The 16630-nt window shown below is 44.4% G+C and overlaps 1 protein-coding gene across 10 annotated transcripts in view; it reads left to right on the top strand.

Annotated features, from left to right (window-relative positions):
• The window catches only part of MYO10 (myosin X), a 255150-nt gene that overhangs the window by 135808 nt on the left and 102712 nt on the right, over window positions 1-16630 (top strand). For 3 of the 10 annotated variants that reach the window (XM_081519314.1, XM_081519315.1, XM_081519317.1), the window contains exons 5-8: window positions 8674-8808; window positions 10783-10914; window positions 11723-11807; window positions 12780-12883. Coding sequence is in view for 3 of the 10 variants with exons in the window: in XM_081519308.1 (XP_081375434.1) it covers window positions 8674-8808; window positions 10783-10900; window positions 11699-11807; window positions 12780-12883 (466 nt within the window). In the remaining 7 variants the exon portion in view is untranslated. Of the gene's footprint in view, window positions 1-8673; window positions 8809-10782; window positions 10915-11596; window positions 11611-11698; window positions 11808-12779; window positions 12884-16630 lie in introns of all 10 variants that reach the window. The other 7 variants (XM_081519312.1, XM_081519316.1, XM_081519318.1 and 4 more) reach the window with 4 other exon arrangements.

Consider the following 16630-nt stretch of genomic DNA (forward strand, 5'->3'; position numbering starts at 1 on the left):
AAAGTCACTAAGGCTATGGTTTTTCCAGTAGTCATGTATGGATGTGACAGCTGGACTATAAAGAAAGCTGCTTGCCAAAGAATTGTTGCTTTTGAACTGTGGTGCTGGAGAAGACTCTTGAGAGTCCCTTGAACTGCAAGGAAATCCAACCAGTCCATCCTAAAGGAAATCAGTCCTGTATATTCCTTGGAAGGACAGATGCTGAAGCTGAAGCTCCAATCCTTTGGCCACCTGATGCGAAGAACTAACTCATTTGTAAAGACCCTGATGCTGGGAAAGATTGAAGGCAGGAGGAGAAGGGGACGACAGAGGATGAGATGGTTGGATGGCATCATTGACTCAATGGACATGAGTTTGAGTAAACTCTGGGTGTTGGTGATGGACAGGGAGGTCTGGCATGCTGCAGTCCATGGGGTCACAAAAAGTCGGACACGACTGAGTGACTGAACTGAACTGAACCAGAATAAGGCATGGGGCATGCCTTGAGCTCATATCATATGGAAGTTTCCCTTGTTAGACTTTTAGGATTTAAAAAAAACAAAAATACCCAACCACTGCCCTTTACGAACTTCTGCTCTGATGGGAAGAAACTGATGTAAACATGTGATTTCAGTACAGCCTGCCAGTGCTCTCGGAGAAATGTGTACATGGTTGCTCAGAGAAGATGACAGTAGATGCTCAAGAAGGAACTGAGAAAATATATCACAGAGGAAGGGGCGTGTGGTTATGAGCCCAAGAGTCTGTGGGAACACGGCCGGCACAGAGTTGGGGAAGGGCCCAGAAGCATTTGAAAAAACTTGGAAGAACAAGTGAAAGTCACTCAGTTGTGTCTGACTCTTTGCAACCCCGTGGACTATACAGTCCAGGGAATTCTCCAGGCCAGAATACTGGAGTGGGTGATCTTTCCCTTCTCCAGAGGAGCTTCCCAACCCAGGGATTGAACCCAGGTCTCCCTCATTGCAGGCGGATTCTTTACCATCTGAGCCACCAGAAGAACAAGGATCATTAGCAAATGGAAGACATGCCTGTAAAGTGTGGGATTTGCTAAGGACATGTAGGATCCAGGCTTGGTTGGAAGGGCAAAGACGGTGCACTGCTGTTCATTGAGAAAGACTGTGAACTTTTGTCTCCTTGTCTTAGTTTCAGAGCAGAGTCCTGCTTCGTGCTTCAGGGTCACACCTTGTAACGGCTTTATCCTGCTTGCGAAGACCTGCTGACTTTGTCTTCTAGGCAGTAGAGAAGTGTCCAAAGTCTTCTTAGCAGTAGAGTGATCAGTGTGTATTCTCAGAAAATCACACGAATCAGGACAGTTTGATTCATGGGATGGAGACTGGTTGTCAGGTATCCGCAGAGGTAGCCTCTAGAGGGTCTTATTTTCTCTAAAGGAGAACATATTTTTGGCTCAGTGAGCAAGATCTTTTCTGTTACAACTACTTGACTCTGCCCTTGGAGTGTGGAAGTGCTTGCAGATAGAGCGTGTGTGAAATGCCAGGCTGTGTTCCAATAAAACTTTATTTATAAAAACAGGCAGAAGGGCAGATCTGGAGGCCACAGTTGGCTGACATGTGCGCTGGAGGGGAGACTGCCGGTGGATAAAGGGCCCTGTTCACAGCAGAGGCACTTTCCTTCAGATGTGTTTTGATCCCTCCTCCCTGATTTCCTGGGGACTGCACTTCACCTTTGAGCCTCCCTGCCCCTGCTGCTTGGGTCTCTCCTTTTCTACTGGACCATTGGCATTATCACCAAACAATTTCTAGTATCTTTTACTGGATATTTTATTTTCTTTGCCTGGGAACTCAGTCGGTAAATAATCTGCCTGAAATGCAGGAGACCTGGGTTCGATCCCTGGGTCAGGAAGATCCCCTGGAGAAGGGAATGGCTACCCACTCTAGTATTCTTGCTTGGAGACTCCCTTGGACAGAGTACCTGGTGGCCTACAGTCCATGGGGTCGCAAAGAGTCAGACATGACTGAACGACTAACACACTTACTCATTTATTTTCTTTATTTTTGAAATAGGAAAAAAAAAAAAAGATTGTCTTTGGCTCCACAGCCCCTTCCACACACCGCCCTGCCCTCCTCCAAGCTGTTCCATCATTCTGGACTCTTCCTTGTTCGCTGGGCTCCTCCGTCATCTTCCTCAGCTTCTGCCCAGCTGCCTTTCCTTCTCTGCATCTCCCTGCCGCCCCAGACTTCAAGGCTCCCCTGCCAGCTTCTCCTCTGTGTTCTACTTGTGTGTCCCGCCACCCCCAGGGCATTGTCACGAAGGTGTCTGATGGGCATCTCAGGGGTAGCCCCTCCTCAGTTCACCCTGATTTTCTCCCAGAAAATCGGTGTTCCTCCTATCATGCTTCTTGTTCTTAGCAAGGTCTCAAACTGGAGATCAGGACATTAATCTTGGATCTAGGAGTCACCCCGCCCCCAACACGAAGGTCAGATTACCTTCGGTCAACTGTACCGATCTCATATATACAGTTCAGGGATTATTGACAAAGACGTCCAGCTGTGTTACCAGCGTCCAGGTCTCATACTGGCTGGCAAACTCCTGGACTCTCCCGATTCATTCCCCCACCTCCCTGTCTCCAAGTACCCAGACCAGGATCCCAGCCATTCCCCTCCCTCCTCTGGGGACCTCTGGCGTCCCCTCTGCTGCCTCCTCTCCTTATCCTCTGCCCTCACTCCCCGACTTCCTTTCTCATGTCTCTCCATCCATCCATCCTCAATCCATTCTCCACACCGAGTGATTCGTTAGAACCCTGAACCTGATCACATCCTTCTGCTTAAAAACTATTCTTGAGACTTTCCATTCTGCCTACAAAAAGTCCTCAGGACCTCTAATGTGGTCTCCCAGGCCCCACGTCAGTGCCGTGGTTATTTTTCTTGCCCTTTTTTTAATTTTCACTATTTATAAAGTTGTTTTTTGTTTTTGTTTTTGTTTTTTTTTTAACAGCATCAACTCATTTTGGCTTATCTGGCTGCACATGTTTTCTCCAAAGCCCATGTTTGTGTTTGTGGTCATGTTGGCGCCAAGGGTTAGGACTGTAATCGTCACGGGCTAATGAGACAAATGCAGGACTGGATATGTCAGTGATGTGTTCGCTGTCAGTGAAGAGGAATTAACAGCGTGATTGCTGTGCGACTGACTGTTTTATCGAGACTGGGATAGAGGAGCTAAGGTGGAACACATGACTCATCGCTGCGCCTGTGGTCAAGGAGGCTGCCAGGCTCACGGGGAAGCAGTGGGCAGTCACGGTTCAAAGAGCGCTTCAGTTTTAGCAAAGCAACATTAACCAGGGGGTTAAAGTAGTCTTGTTAATCTAGATTTTATAGGTGTTATAGTTTGTGATTCTAACATTTATTTTGGCTTCATAGTTCTGTGATTCAATAAGCAAATCAGGATATACTTAGTTATTATATCCTTAGAATGCTATAATATAGCTGCTGTCTATCACATAACATGTGTTATCAAGTTCCCCAAGTAAGTAACTCAGTTCTGTCACTGTCCACCAGGAAACAGCATCAGATCCCACAGGTTAACAGCTTAGTCCTACCAGACTGCCACCCTCTCCACGTCAGATGCCGGTCATGTGGTCACCTGTGCTTCTGACCCAGCAGCTCTAGGTTGGAGCTTCCAGCGACCCCCTCCTTGGGTTTGATTAATTTACTAGAGCAAAAAAATTGTTTTTCTAGAGCAGCTCACAGAACTCAAACCTTTTAGTTACTCGATTATCAGTTACAGTAAGTCCCTTATGTAGGAACGAATTCTGTTCCGAGAGCATGTTCGTTAAGTCCAATTTAAGTCCAACAAAGTTAGCCTAGGTATGCAACTAACACAGTCAGCTGTATAATGCTGTGCGTGCATGCTAAGGCACTTCAGTTGTGTCCAGCTTTGCAACCCTGTGGACTGTAGCCCTCCAGGCTCCTCGGTCTGCAGGATTCTCCAGGCAAGAATACTGGAGTGAGTTGCCAAGCCCACTTCCCAGGGGATCTTCCTGACCCAGGGATCGAAACTGCATCTCTTATGTCTCTTGCATTGGCAGGCAGATTCTTGACTGCTAACACCACCTGTTTAGTGTGCACACACACACACCCAACTCACACAATCAGCTATGTAGTACTGCCCTGTAATAGGTTTATAATACTTTTCACACAAATAATACATGAAAAACCACAGCAAAAAAACGCATGAATGTATAAGTACTTTGAGAAGTACAGTGGTACAGTACAACAGCTGGCAAACAGGCACATTTGCAGCTCTGAAGTTTTGTTGGCGGCGGTGGGGACTCACTGTATTATAGAGGGATATGTTTAACTCAGGAACAGCAGATGGAAGAGGGGATGCCCAGCAGAGTGTGGGGAAGGGGGAGGAGTTCCCTCCCCCTCTGGGGAGCCACTCTCCACCTCCACGTGTGCCCCAGCCCAGAACCTCTCCGAACCCATCCTTTTGGATTTTATGGAGGATTCATTCCATAGTGTGGTGGATTGACTAACCCATTAGCCATGAAAGTCCATCACCAGCCTCTCCCCATCTCTCCTATGGAAAAGAACCAGTTCCATACTTGCCCGGAAAACAGTGGCCTCTTGGTGGGACCCAGCCCCCCTTCCCTTCCCCACTGGCTCTGCGGGCATCTCCCCCTCCCTCAAGGCTCCAAGCCCTCCCCTCCCCATCGTTCAGGTTTCCCCCGGGTCACTTTTGTGCGTGTCTCTGCATTTCAGTCCAAATGTCATTTCCCGGGAAAGGTCTTTGCTGAACCTTTACTCTCCGTATAAATTATGATTCCTCCTGTCTCCTGAGGTTCATACTTGACAGCATTAGCCATAACTTGTGACTCTTTATTTCCTGCTGCTGCTGGGTCATAAATACCATCCATGGCCATGTGTCTCCGGACTGTCTTTCCAGCCCTTAGTGCAGCCTGCTGCATCGTGGCCCCATGGATACTTCAGGAGGGAAGAAGTACCTGCAGAGATGCTCTTTGTCCATTGCTTCAAAGATGATGTTTCGTGACCCTCGGTAAATGGGGAATGGGCTTCCCAGGTGGTACTAGCAGTGAAGAACCTGCCTGCCAATGCAGGGCACCTAAGAGATGTGAGTTCGACCCCTGGGTTAGGAAGATCCCCTGGAGGAGGGCATGGCAACCCCCTCCAGTATTCTTGCCGGCAGAACCCCAAGGACAGAGGAGTCAGGCAGGCTACGGTCCATAGGATCGCAAAGAGTCAGACACGACTGAAGCGACTTAGCATACAGCACACACAGTCACAGGCAGGGGTGGGGAGGGGAGGAGGAAGAGGAGGGTTAGCCAGAAGTGAGTCCTGGTACCTGGATGCTAATGTCTGGGGACATCTGGCATATTTCTGAGTTTTGACAATTTGTGAGTCATTTATATTTATTCTTTGCCTTGTCCATGGCACACTTCCCCAGCCCTCTATATATGTCCTATTTTTAATATGTTGCAGTCCTATCTGAATTATGTGAAAGGGCTTTCAAGAATAGTTGTTCCCAACCTTGACTTCTTAGTGGAATTACCTGGAAATTTATTTTTTAAAAAAATACTGATTAAGTTCTATCCTTATAGGTTTGAATTAGGGACACAGCAGGTAATTCTCATGTCCAGCCAAGTTTGAGAATTACTGTTGCACAAATCTGAGTTCCTTTTTTGTTTTTAAGTTTTACTTTATGTATCAATGATGTGCCTAAATACATTCTGTGCTGTGTTAAGTCACATCAGTTGTGTCTGACTCTTTGCAACCCCATGGACTGTAGCCCACCAGGCTCCTCTGTCCATGGGATTCCCCAGGCAAGAATAGTGGAGTGGGTTGCCATGCCCTCCTCCATGGGATCTTCCCAACCCAGGAATTGAACCCCCATCTCTTATGTCTCCTGCATTGGCAGGCAGGTTCTTTACCACTAGGGCCACTGGGGAATCCGTACTGTTTTTCGAGGTGGGGATGGATTGGGAGGTTGGGATGATGTATGTGCGCCACCATGTGTAAAATAGACAGCTAGTGGGAACCTTCTTGTAGCACAGGGAGCTCAGCTCAGTGTTCTGTGATGACTTAAAGGGATGGGGTAGGGTGGGAGTAAGAGGGAGGGGGTGTGTGTACACATAACTGATTCACTTTGCTGTACAGCAGAAAGCAACACAACATTGTGAAGCAACTGTACCCCAAATTTTAAAAAAGATGTACTTAAAGAAGATGCTTGAAAAAAATTGGCTGCAGTGAGAAAAAATGCGGGCTGAAGCTTGGAGATAGACCAGTATCCATGGTTGGTAAAGGGCAGTGCAAGTTTTGGGTTTTCTCCTCCTTGAGTCTTTGCCTTTCACCTCAAACAGCCTCTTCTCCTTGGCTGCATGGTTACCGTGTTCATCAGGGTAGGTTCTTGCTGTGCTGATTGCTCTAACAGGGGTGCAGCACAGCAGTGGCTTGCCTGGAGAATTCCATGGACTGTAGAGTCCGTGGGGTTGCAAAGAGTTGGACATGACTGAGTGACTTTAACAGCCCCATATGGGAAGGTGAGACCCCCTAACTTTGTTGCACCCATCACTTTGTTCTGGAGATTTGCCATCCTGAGGACATCCAGATGCCAGGCTGGTCAGAGAGGCAGCCCAGAGGACCGTGAGGGCGTTTAGCCACCCAACATGGAAGTAACATACACCCCTCTGGCTCAGTTTAGCTGCCGTCTTGTTCAGTTGACCACATTCATTCCTGGTTACTGATCATTGTCCTTCATGCAAGGGAGGTTGAAATGCCAGCCCCCTCTGTATGCTGGAAGATACAGAGATGGGTTTGGGGACCGTGTAAAACGTTCTTTCTGTTTCATACATTCTAACTAGAGAAGTTGTCACTTTCAGATTTTTTTGTTTTTAACAAAATTTAACGGCTAGGGAGATGGTATATGTATTTTTAAATATCAAGAATTATTTAAATTTTCTTTCTGCAACTTTCTCTTAGTTTCTGCTACTCATTCAATTCCTTCCTGCTAAATGCCTCCTGTGAGCCAGCCGCCAGGCTTGGCTGGTACCAGAGATGCAGAGACGAACGTGCAGCCCCACACTAGGGACGTTCTGGTTACCGGTGACAGAAGAGGCGACCGAAACTGGTGTCACTTGCGTGGGCCTTTATCATCTCAGGCAGCAAGGCAGGGTAGTGTCAGGGCTGTGGGTTCAGCCACTCCCGCTGGGCACTTCTCTGATTATCTTGGCTTTTGCTTTCTGATCTCAAGAAAGGTGTGGCTTCCCAGGTATTTGTCATCTGCAGTCAGGGGGACACTCTGCTTGGTCTTGTGTGTGTGCGTGCATGCGTTCCCCACCCCATCGCGTGCACATGCAAGTCTCCCCAGAAGCCCTCAGCAGGCTTGACTTTAAGTCTCTGTGACTGGAATCCTGTCCCTTTCCCATGACCAACCAAACCACCCTATCACCTGCAGAGGGAATGGAGTTACAGTGATTGGCCTCGATCGATGGAGATTCCCCAGGGCCTGCAGTATCCAGCCGGGCATGGATGGTGTCATCACTGAGTCATTTCCTCTCCTTTATTACATGCCCTTAATCATTCACCGTGTTTTCTGCAGAATTCCTCGTTCATAACCTCCCAGCTCTCGACACTCAATGGGGACTGCTTCTTTAGAACTTGTTGGGACCACGTGTGTTTATCTCACCCCTTGAGCAATTGTGAGCCTGTTACCCCATGATGGTATTGGTGTTTGTGTGCTGTTATGCCATTGGTTTACGTTATAAGTTCTCTGCCTTTTTACTACTCCTTGGATGCCAACAGACATGCTGTTCAATTCGGACCCGGACACTTAGCCACTGCCTGCCTCATGGTATTATTACAAGAATAAAATGCCTAAGGGTGGGTCGAGCACCTTCAGGCTCATTCCCTTGTCCCTTCAATATTTATGAATGGTTACATTTTTATTCATGTTTACCAGAAAGATACCATTAATGTGTTCATTCATATAATTAATATTTACTTGCTTACCAGAAAGATACCATTAATGTGCTCATTCATATAGTTAATATTTACTAAGTGCTGGCCACCAGCCAGGATAGTTCAATGAACAAAACCCCTATTCGGCCTTTGCAGAGCTTGCTGGGCTGTGTGCTTAATCACTCAGTCATGTCTGACTCTCTGTGACACTACAGGCTGTAGCCAACCAGGCTCCTCTGTCCATGGGGATTCTCCAGGCAAGAATATTGGAGTGGGTTGCCATGCCCTCCTCCAGGAGATCTTCCCAGCCCAGAAATCGAACCCACATCTCTTACATCTCCTGCATTGGCAGGCAGGTTCTTTACCACTAGCACCACCTGAAAAGCCCCAGATGAAGCCGTTGCCTTCTCCAGGGGATCTTCCCGACCCAGGGATCGAACCCACATCTCCCGCATTGCAGGTGCCTTCTTTACCAACTGAGCTACCAGGGAAATGAAAGGCACCATCTGCCTTATTACCTGATTAGTCGACGTGGAGGCTTCTGTTTAGTGGGAGGCATTGGCAACACCTAGGCCGTGCGGCCGGCAGGAGGAGGGACCCTCACTTCCCTGTAACTCAGCACATGGGGCTCTTTCCCACTGTTCAAGAGTTGTTCTGTGGATGCATTGGAGTGACTCCGGCCAAGTTGGTTTTTATTTTTAGTTTTTTTCACTGGAAATGTAGACGTCTCCATTTTATCTTCCAGTGGTGAAAGCGGCGCAGGGAAGACCGAGAGCACCAAGCTGATCCTCAAGTTTTTATCGGCCATCAGTCAGCAGTCTGTGGACTTGTCCTCGAAGGAGAAGACCTCGTCTGTCGAACAAGCCATTCTTGAGAGCAGGTAATTTCTCCATTGTGTTTCTTGTTCCAGCGAACAGGATGCACTCTCCTCACTGTACGACTTATCTAAGGAAGTAGTTGAAACTCGGGGTTCTGTCTGCTCTTTTTCTTGACGTGGCTTTCGCGATCGCTCAAAGAGAAGTCTCCACACGCAGGTGGAGATATCCGGTGACCTGACCCTCCATTGCTGGGCCAGGTTTGAGCAGAGGAGTGAGGAACATTCCGCAGCTGCCTCCTACTGGGCAGCTCTTGACTGGCTGTTTGGAGGCCTTGTTATCAGCAGAAATTTCAGCCTCCATCCAGCACATCACAGACAGTTTAGCAGTCAAGTCTTGGGAGGTGTCTTGTGGGAAAAATGGTATTGTGTGGCCTCTTACCAGGGTATTCCCTGGTGACTCAGGTGGTAAAGAATCTGCCCTTAATGTAGGAGACCCAGATTCAATCCCTGGGTCAGGAAGATCCTCTGGAGAAGGAAATGGCAACCCGCTCTAGTCTTATTCAGAGAAGGCAACAGCACCCCACTCCAGTACTCTTGCCTGGAAAATCCCATGGATGGCGGAGCCTGGTAGGCTGCAGTCCATGGGGTCGCTGAGAGTTGGATATGACTGAGTGACTTCACTTTCACTTTTCACTTTCATGCATTGGAGAAGGAAATGGCAACCCACTCCAGTGTTCTTGCCTGGAGAATCCCAGCGATGGAGGAGCCTGGTGGGCTGCTGTCTATGGGGTCGCACAGAGTCATCCACGACTGAAGCGACTTAGCAGCAGCAGCAGCAGCAGCTAGTCTTATTGCCTGGGAAATCCCATGGACAGAGGAGCCTGGTGGGGTACAATCCATAGGGTCGAAAAGAGTTGGGCATGACTGAGCAACTTTCACGTCACTTCTTCAGCCTCAGGGGGCGAAACAATTCGACATCAATGGCAATGACCTCAGAGCTTGAAAGAGAGCCTTAGTACAGTGCTCTCTGAAATTCTAATTAAAATGTGTAACTGCCCCGTGTCTGATTGGTGCCTTTTAAGCTCCTAGAACCCATAGAGACTTTATAGGTCCTATTATTTAAAAATTAGTCCAGGAATCAGCTGACTCCAGCCTGACACCTGTATCCTGCAGCCTATTGACTTGTCTTTTTAGATTTCAAAATTTGTTTTTTAAATTGTGCTAAAATATACATAACAAAATGTATAACTTTAAATATTTTTCAATGTACAGCTTAGTGGCATTAAGTACATTCATGTTGTTGTGCAGCCATCATCACCATCTTTCTCTGGACCATTTTCATTTTCCTCCTGCAGCCTGATTTTATAAATAAAACTTTATAAATAAAATTTTATAAATAAGACACAGACACACTCGTTTGCTATCTTGTCTATAGTTGCTTTTGCACTCGAGTGGCAGAGCTGAGTAATTGCACCAGAGACCACATGGCCCACAAAGCCGAAAACTATTTATTATCTGATCCTTTACAGCAAAAGATGGCTGACCCCTGACCTAGTCTGACCACAGACCTAGTCTGACCACATTTTACAGTTGGAGGAGACCCAAGGAAGTTACATGAGCTCCCCCGGGACATACAACAAATGAGTGAAATTTCCAGGACTGGGGAATTTTTCAGTTCCAAGAATTTGTGTGGGTTTGTGTGTGTGTGTGCGTGTACACGCGCGCCACCCTTGACTTGCGTAAATAAACTAATTTGGGTGGGGACCAGCCTGCATGGCCTCCTTGACTCTTGGTAGCATCCTTTGTCCACACAACCAGCTGCAAGCTCTCCCCCTTGAGATGGACATGCACTATAAACTCATTTCAGCAAGTGCTGGGAAATCTGGCCCTTCTATAAATAAACATAATTGCTATAGGGCTCTTTGCTTTCAGATTTCTCTTGCAGTTGTCTGTTTTGCCATTGGTGAGGACTGTTGTTAAGTACATGGACCCTGATTGCCTCTCACTGTTGTCCTGGTTTTTTTTTTTTTTTTGCAGCCCCATCATGGAAGCCTTCGGCAATGCCAAGACCGTGTACAACAATAACTCCAGTCGCTTTGGGAAGTTTGTTCAGCTGAACATAGGCCAGAAGGGAAACATCCAGGGCGGAAGAATTGTAGATTGTATCCTGTTTTGTTTGGCTTTTGTGTATTAATATTTGACTCTCTAGTAGAAACTGTTCTTTGCTTTTTCTTAAGACAGATACAGAATATGAAATACTCATTTCTGGTTCTACCTCATTGCTGCTCCTGTTTTACTCTGCTTTACCTGTTAATTATCCTGGGAAATAAGGGACCCTCTTTCTTTTGAGAATCGCTTGATTTCAGGTCTCTAATCTGAAAATTTGGCCTCCTCATCAAATATCATAGGCTTCCCTGGTGGTTCAGATGGTAAAGAATCTGCCTACAGTGCAGGAGACTGGGGTTCAATCCCTGGGTTGGGAAGATCCCCTGGAGGAGGGAATGACTTCCCACTCCAGATTCTCTCCTGGAAAATTCCGTGGACAGAGGAGCCTGGCGGGCTACAGTCCATGAGGTCCCAAAGAGTCTGACATGACTGGGCAACTAGTTGTTAGAAATAATCAGTTGTTTCAAATAGTCCGATGCCTTCTAGGGCACATGTATCCTGTTTGAAGTTGGATTTTGATGAAATAGTCTGTTTTGTTTGGTTATCTTTTGGCACCGGAAGTCAGAATGTCCGAGACCCAAGGAATTGTAATTATTTGGGTAACAAAGAGTAGAAAACTAAGGACTAATGGAGCATCCTGTATCCTTGTTTTGTTCCTTGACTTGCCATTGCTTTTCACATGAAGATTTATTAGAAAAAGTAAGCATGATTTAATTCACATTATCTTTAACATTTTTCAGCAATTACTGGTTCTTGGTCATTAATCAGAGGAAACATCCCTGAATAGAAATCTGATTTCTTCTCTTCACAGAACCGAGTAGTAAGGCAAAACCCCGGGGAAAGGAATTATCACATATTCTATGCGCTGCTGGCAGGGCTAGGACATGAAGAGAGAGGTGAGTGATGGAGCCGCTGCAGAGATATTTCCCTTTAAAACCCATCTGTGAAAGAGAAGACTGGACTTTGTTGGTCTTCCACTATTTGAAACGAAATGTGTGAGATGATCAAAGATGCTGAGTGCATGTAGAGCCAGATACTGTAGAGTGAAAATCATCAGTAGAGAAAGCTTGAGGTTTTTTGACATGTTTTGGCATCTTAGTTCTTTTCTGATTTAAAGAATATTTGTGAAAAATACATAATGTATCACAATTGGCTTTACTTTTAAATCACACCCTAATAAAGCAAATTTCTAAACATTTGGTTTTAAAAAAAACAATTGACACAGAATCCTCATCAGTTACTTTTTTCAGTAGTGTCTTCTTCCATCCCTTCTAATCTGATAATTTTATTTTCCTCAGATGATGATTAAGAGAGAATCTTTTAACCTTTTTTTCTTTCTTTTTTATTTGTTAGATTATGAAAGTATGATAACACATTTACAGGAGACTGGAAAATGTAGAACAAAGTTACATATAGTTCCACTATATATTACAATTATTTAAGTAGATAAATTATGATTTTTAGTTGGAGATTCAGTATCAAACTCTCAGAAATTAATAGAATGAATATACAGAAAAGTAGAAGGATATAGTAGACCTGAAAAGCAGCATGAACCAATTCAACATAATTAAGATTTGTACAATTTTCACACAACAATAGGATACAAATTCTATTCAAGTTCCCATAACTATAAACTAGGAGACACTAGAACACATCCAGAGACATAAAACAAGGTACAAAAATTTCATGGTCTAAAGGTATTGAAATCACAGTCTGAGAACATTTTAATCTTATTAGTGAACTATTAGGAGCATAGAATTATTTTCCATACTGCAAAAAATAAAGTTGCAAACTGGAAATTCTTTTGAGTTCTGTCTTATCCTGGCCAGTCGAGTACTGATGTTATGTTTTTGTTTTTCTTTTTGTAGAAGAATTTTATTTATCTGTGCCAGAAAACTACCACTACTTGAATCAGTCTGGATGTGTAACAGACAGGACAATCAGCGACCAGGAATCCTTTAGGGAAGTAATTGTAAGTTACTTGCCTATCTTCCTTTATAAGGGTGACTCCATCCCCCACCCCCCCAAAAAAAGAATGAAAGAAATTGACAACTTTCATTTTCTGTTTCAAAAAAAATTTTAATAAATAATCACATTTGTACTGCTCTGTGAGAATAGGTCCTTTCTTCTTATTCCAAGTCCTGGAAGGGAATCCTCTCTCTTAGAAGATGGGTGAATGTCTGCATTCAGGAGAGATGGGGATTGGCTTGGAATAGCATTCAGAAAAACGAAACAAACAAAAGAAAAATCACAGGTTTGGTACTGGAGTAAGCAGATCATCTGTTACGGGGCTTACAATTAAAAATTGTTTTAAATAATTGATTCCACAGTTCAAAAGAAATCTGTCAACAGTTAGACCAGGTGACTGTTGGGTCTCATCCTGTTCTCATAGCCTGATTCCGGTAAATGATTCTTATTGCACAAACAGTGGTCATCTTAAGACACTTTGTGTGGACCCCTGCTGTCTCCTGCAGTTCTTGAATACCCTAAGGACTTTTTATAAGGTGACTGCATTTAGGAAGCCTGGGCATGGTTGAGTGTGGCCGGTAGATTTCATCAGTGTGGTCTGTTCCTCTGCTGGAGTCGCTTCTTCAGTAGTTGGAGTTGGTAGATCTAGAGGTGATTCATAAATGGAGCTAACACTTGATTGAGCTCTTGCTATGAGTACTTAACCAACCCTCTGCTTCTAACAACCCTGTGAGGGTAGAAATATGCTTGTCTATGTTCTGTGACTCAGAGAGGTTGGTGACCAGCCTAACCACACACAGCACCGAACAGAACCAGTACCTAGACAGAATCTAACTTCAAATCCTGGGCTCTAACCAGGGGGCAGGTAGGTGGCCCCTGATTTCAGTGCACCTAGGTTTGTCTTTCTAGTTGTTGTCAACAACTTGGTTCCATACCTCCATTTGCTTTTCTAGACTGTTCATGAGAATACCTTCTGGAATGAAATCTAAGTATATTTTTAAGTGGATATATACCACACGTCATTTCCTGATGTCTAATATATGTGCCCTTAAACTGAAATGAAAATAAAAACAGACTAGGCTATAGTATCATGATCACCTTCGCCTCAGCCTTCCTTTTAAAGATGTCACATTATGCCACTTGTAATGCAAAGAGATGTCTCTGTCATCTCTCCTTCCTTCAACCTGTTAACCAAAAAACCTCTGCTGGCAGCACCCAGGCTGTGTATCTACCCTAGGCAGTACAGGATTTGGCCCTGCTAATTGAGTTTGATGAAATGTTTAAGTATTTATTTAAAATTTTCTCTCAATTTTATTTTGATGCCCGATACTTCTTTCACAACACGAGCTTCCTCCATTCACTTTGTGCTAGAAAGTGGGCGTTTGCAGTGAGAGACTCCTTGTTATCCAAGTTACAGTGTCACTGCAGGCCCACACTGACTGGCTCACTGGCCGCCAGGGTGCAGGGGGCAGCAAGGGCTTCCCTAGTCCTGGGAGTGCCCGGGGAGGGTATTCTGATGGCTTCCTCTGAGGGCATCGTTTTCTGATTCAAAATGTGTGCTGCTTCTGTTGGCTACAAGGAAACGCGTGGAGTCTGGCCCTGTTTCGGTGATTGCTCGTTTTTATTTTTACGTTGAAATGATAAGTGTTTGGCATTTGAAATTTGGTCCTGCGATGAAAGGACATGTCATCTAGAAAGGAAGAAAAGTTTAGGTGTGAAATTGACATAATGAATGTGCACAACAGACTTAGAAGAATTCTCTTCATAGATTCTGAAATATTTGCTTTGCAATTACTTTTTAGTGTCGACCCATCAGAAATGCCAGTGAAGGCGTAGCTGGTATCCATTGAAGTCAGGAGCGTGGAGTTTCCGCTCTTACTTAGCCTTCTTCTGGAAGATTGAAGCAATGCAGCCAGAAGAAAAATAATAATAATAAATGTGCTACTTTTCAGAAAGGAGGAAAAATACTCTTCCATAAAAAAATGAAATTCTCTCCTCCAAAACCTACAAAAATAATCAGTTGGGGAATGGCTCAAATAATTTATTATATCTTTAAGATCCACTGTAGCTCGCAAAAACCATGTTCATGTATGTTTAACAGTAAGGAAAAACTTGTTTATTCTATAAGTAAGGGAAGTGTAATACAGCATGATATCATCTTTCATTTGAAAAGTAAGCTTATATAAGTCATATATATATAGTATGTATGCAGAAAATATACTAAAATAATCCAAAAGTGTTACCTCAGAGCAGAATTCTAGGGTTTTATTTTATTCTTTATCATTCTGTTAGAATATTTTTACAATGAATATGTCAGTTTTAACGATTATATGATTATCGATGATTATATCACCAAATCATAGGTCTTCCCTGGTGGCTCAGTCAGTAAAGAATCCACCTGCAATGTGGGAGACCCAGGTTTAATCCCTGGGTCAGGAAGATCCCCTGGAGAAGGAAATGGTAACCCACTCCAGTATTCTTGCCTGGAGGATTCCATGGACAGAGGAGCCTGGTGGGCTACAGTCCATGGGTCGCACAGAGTTGACACGACTGAGTGACTAACACTTTTATCAAATCATAATTTCTATAATACAGGAGTATAAAGTATTATATCAGTACCAGCCAACCCATCTTTCTGTCTTGCATAGCGCTCTATAACCAAGAGTGATACAGATGGTTAAAGAGACACTGACACTTCTGGCTATAAAGTTGATTTGCTATGTTCAACGTTTTTAAGCATCTATTGTGTGCCAGGCAGGCACTGTTCTAGCAACAAGGAGACTGTAGTGAGCAAACCGTCGATATAATCGCTATATTCTGTTAAAGAAATTAGGATGACTGGAATAGATTATGCTGTTGTTTTATCATGTAATTTGTCTCCTGTTGTTTTCAGTTGCTAAGTCGTGTCTGACTCTTTGCAACCCCATGGACTGCAGGACGCCAGGCTTCCCTGTCCTTCACTATCTCCCAGAGTTTGCTCAAATTTACGTCCAGTTAGTCGGTGATGCTATCTAACCATCTCATCGTCTGTTGCCTCCTTCTCCTTCTGCCCTCAATCTTTCCCAGCATCAGAGTCTTTTCCAATGAGTTGCTCTTTGCATCAGGTGGCCAAAGGATTGGAGTTTCAGCTTCAGCATCAGTCTTTCCAATGAATATTCAGGATTGAGTTCCTTTAGGATTGACTGGTTTCATCTCCTTGCAGTCCAAGGAATTCTCAGGAGTCTTCTCCAGCACCACAATTTGGAAGCATCAGTTCTTTGGCACTCAGCCTTCTTAATGGTCCAACTTTCACATTCATAGATGACTACTGGAAAAATCATAGCTTTGTCTCAATTTCCTTCCAAAATCAAGTACCATTGAAATTTGTATCTTCCTACTTTTAATTCCATAAAGCTCCTTTTCCCAGAGGTTTTGGGATTGAAGAAAGGGAAGGGACCGCATTCTATTGGGACTCAAGAACATTTGTTTACAGAATGTGTTAAAATGTTAATGGAGAGAAATTATTCCTGTGAATAACGTATGAAAATGTCACCTCTGGTATTTTCAGCTACTAAAAAAAGATCATTATTCTTTTTATCAGCTTTAATGTCAACATACTCTGGCAATAGTACCTTTTAGGAATTTTGCTTATTTCACTGAGAATTTATGTATTTTTAAAATTCCTCATTGACACTACTTGACAGTACTATAAATATGTACCTGTAAAAGATCCTGAGCCATTCTTAAAGGACCTAGTTTTTCCTGGGGAGAG

Source organism: Giraffa tippelskirchi, chromosome 8, assembly GCF_054371585.1.
Source record: "Giraffa tippelskirchi isolate mGirTip1 chromosome 8, T2T-mGirTip1v1.2.pri, whole genome shotgun sequence".
In the NCBI taxonomy this organism is placed as follows: domain Eukaryota; kingdom Metazoa; phylum Chordata; class Mammalia; order Artiodactyla; family Giraffidae; genus Giraffa; species Giraffa tippelskirchi.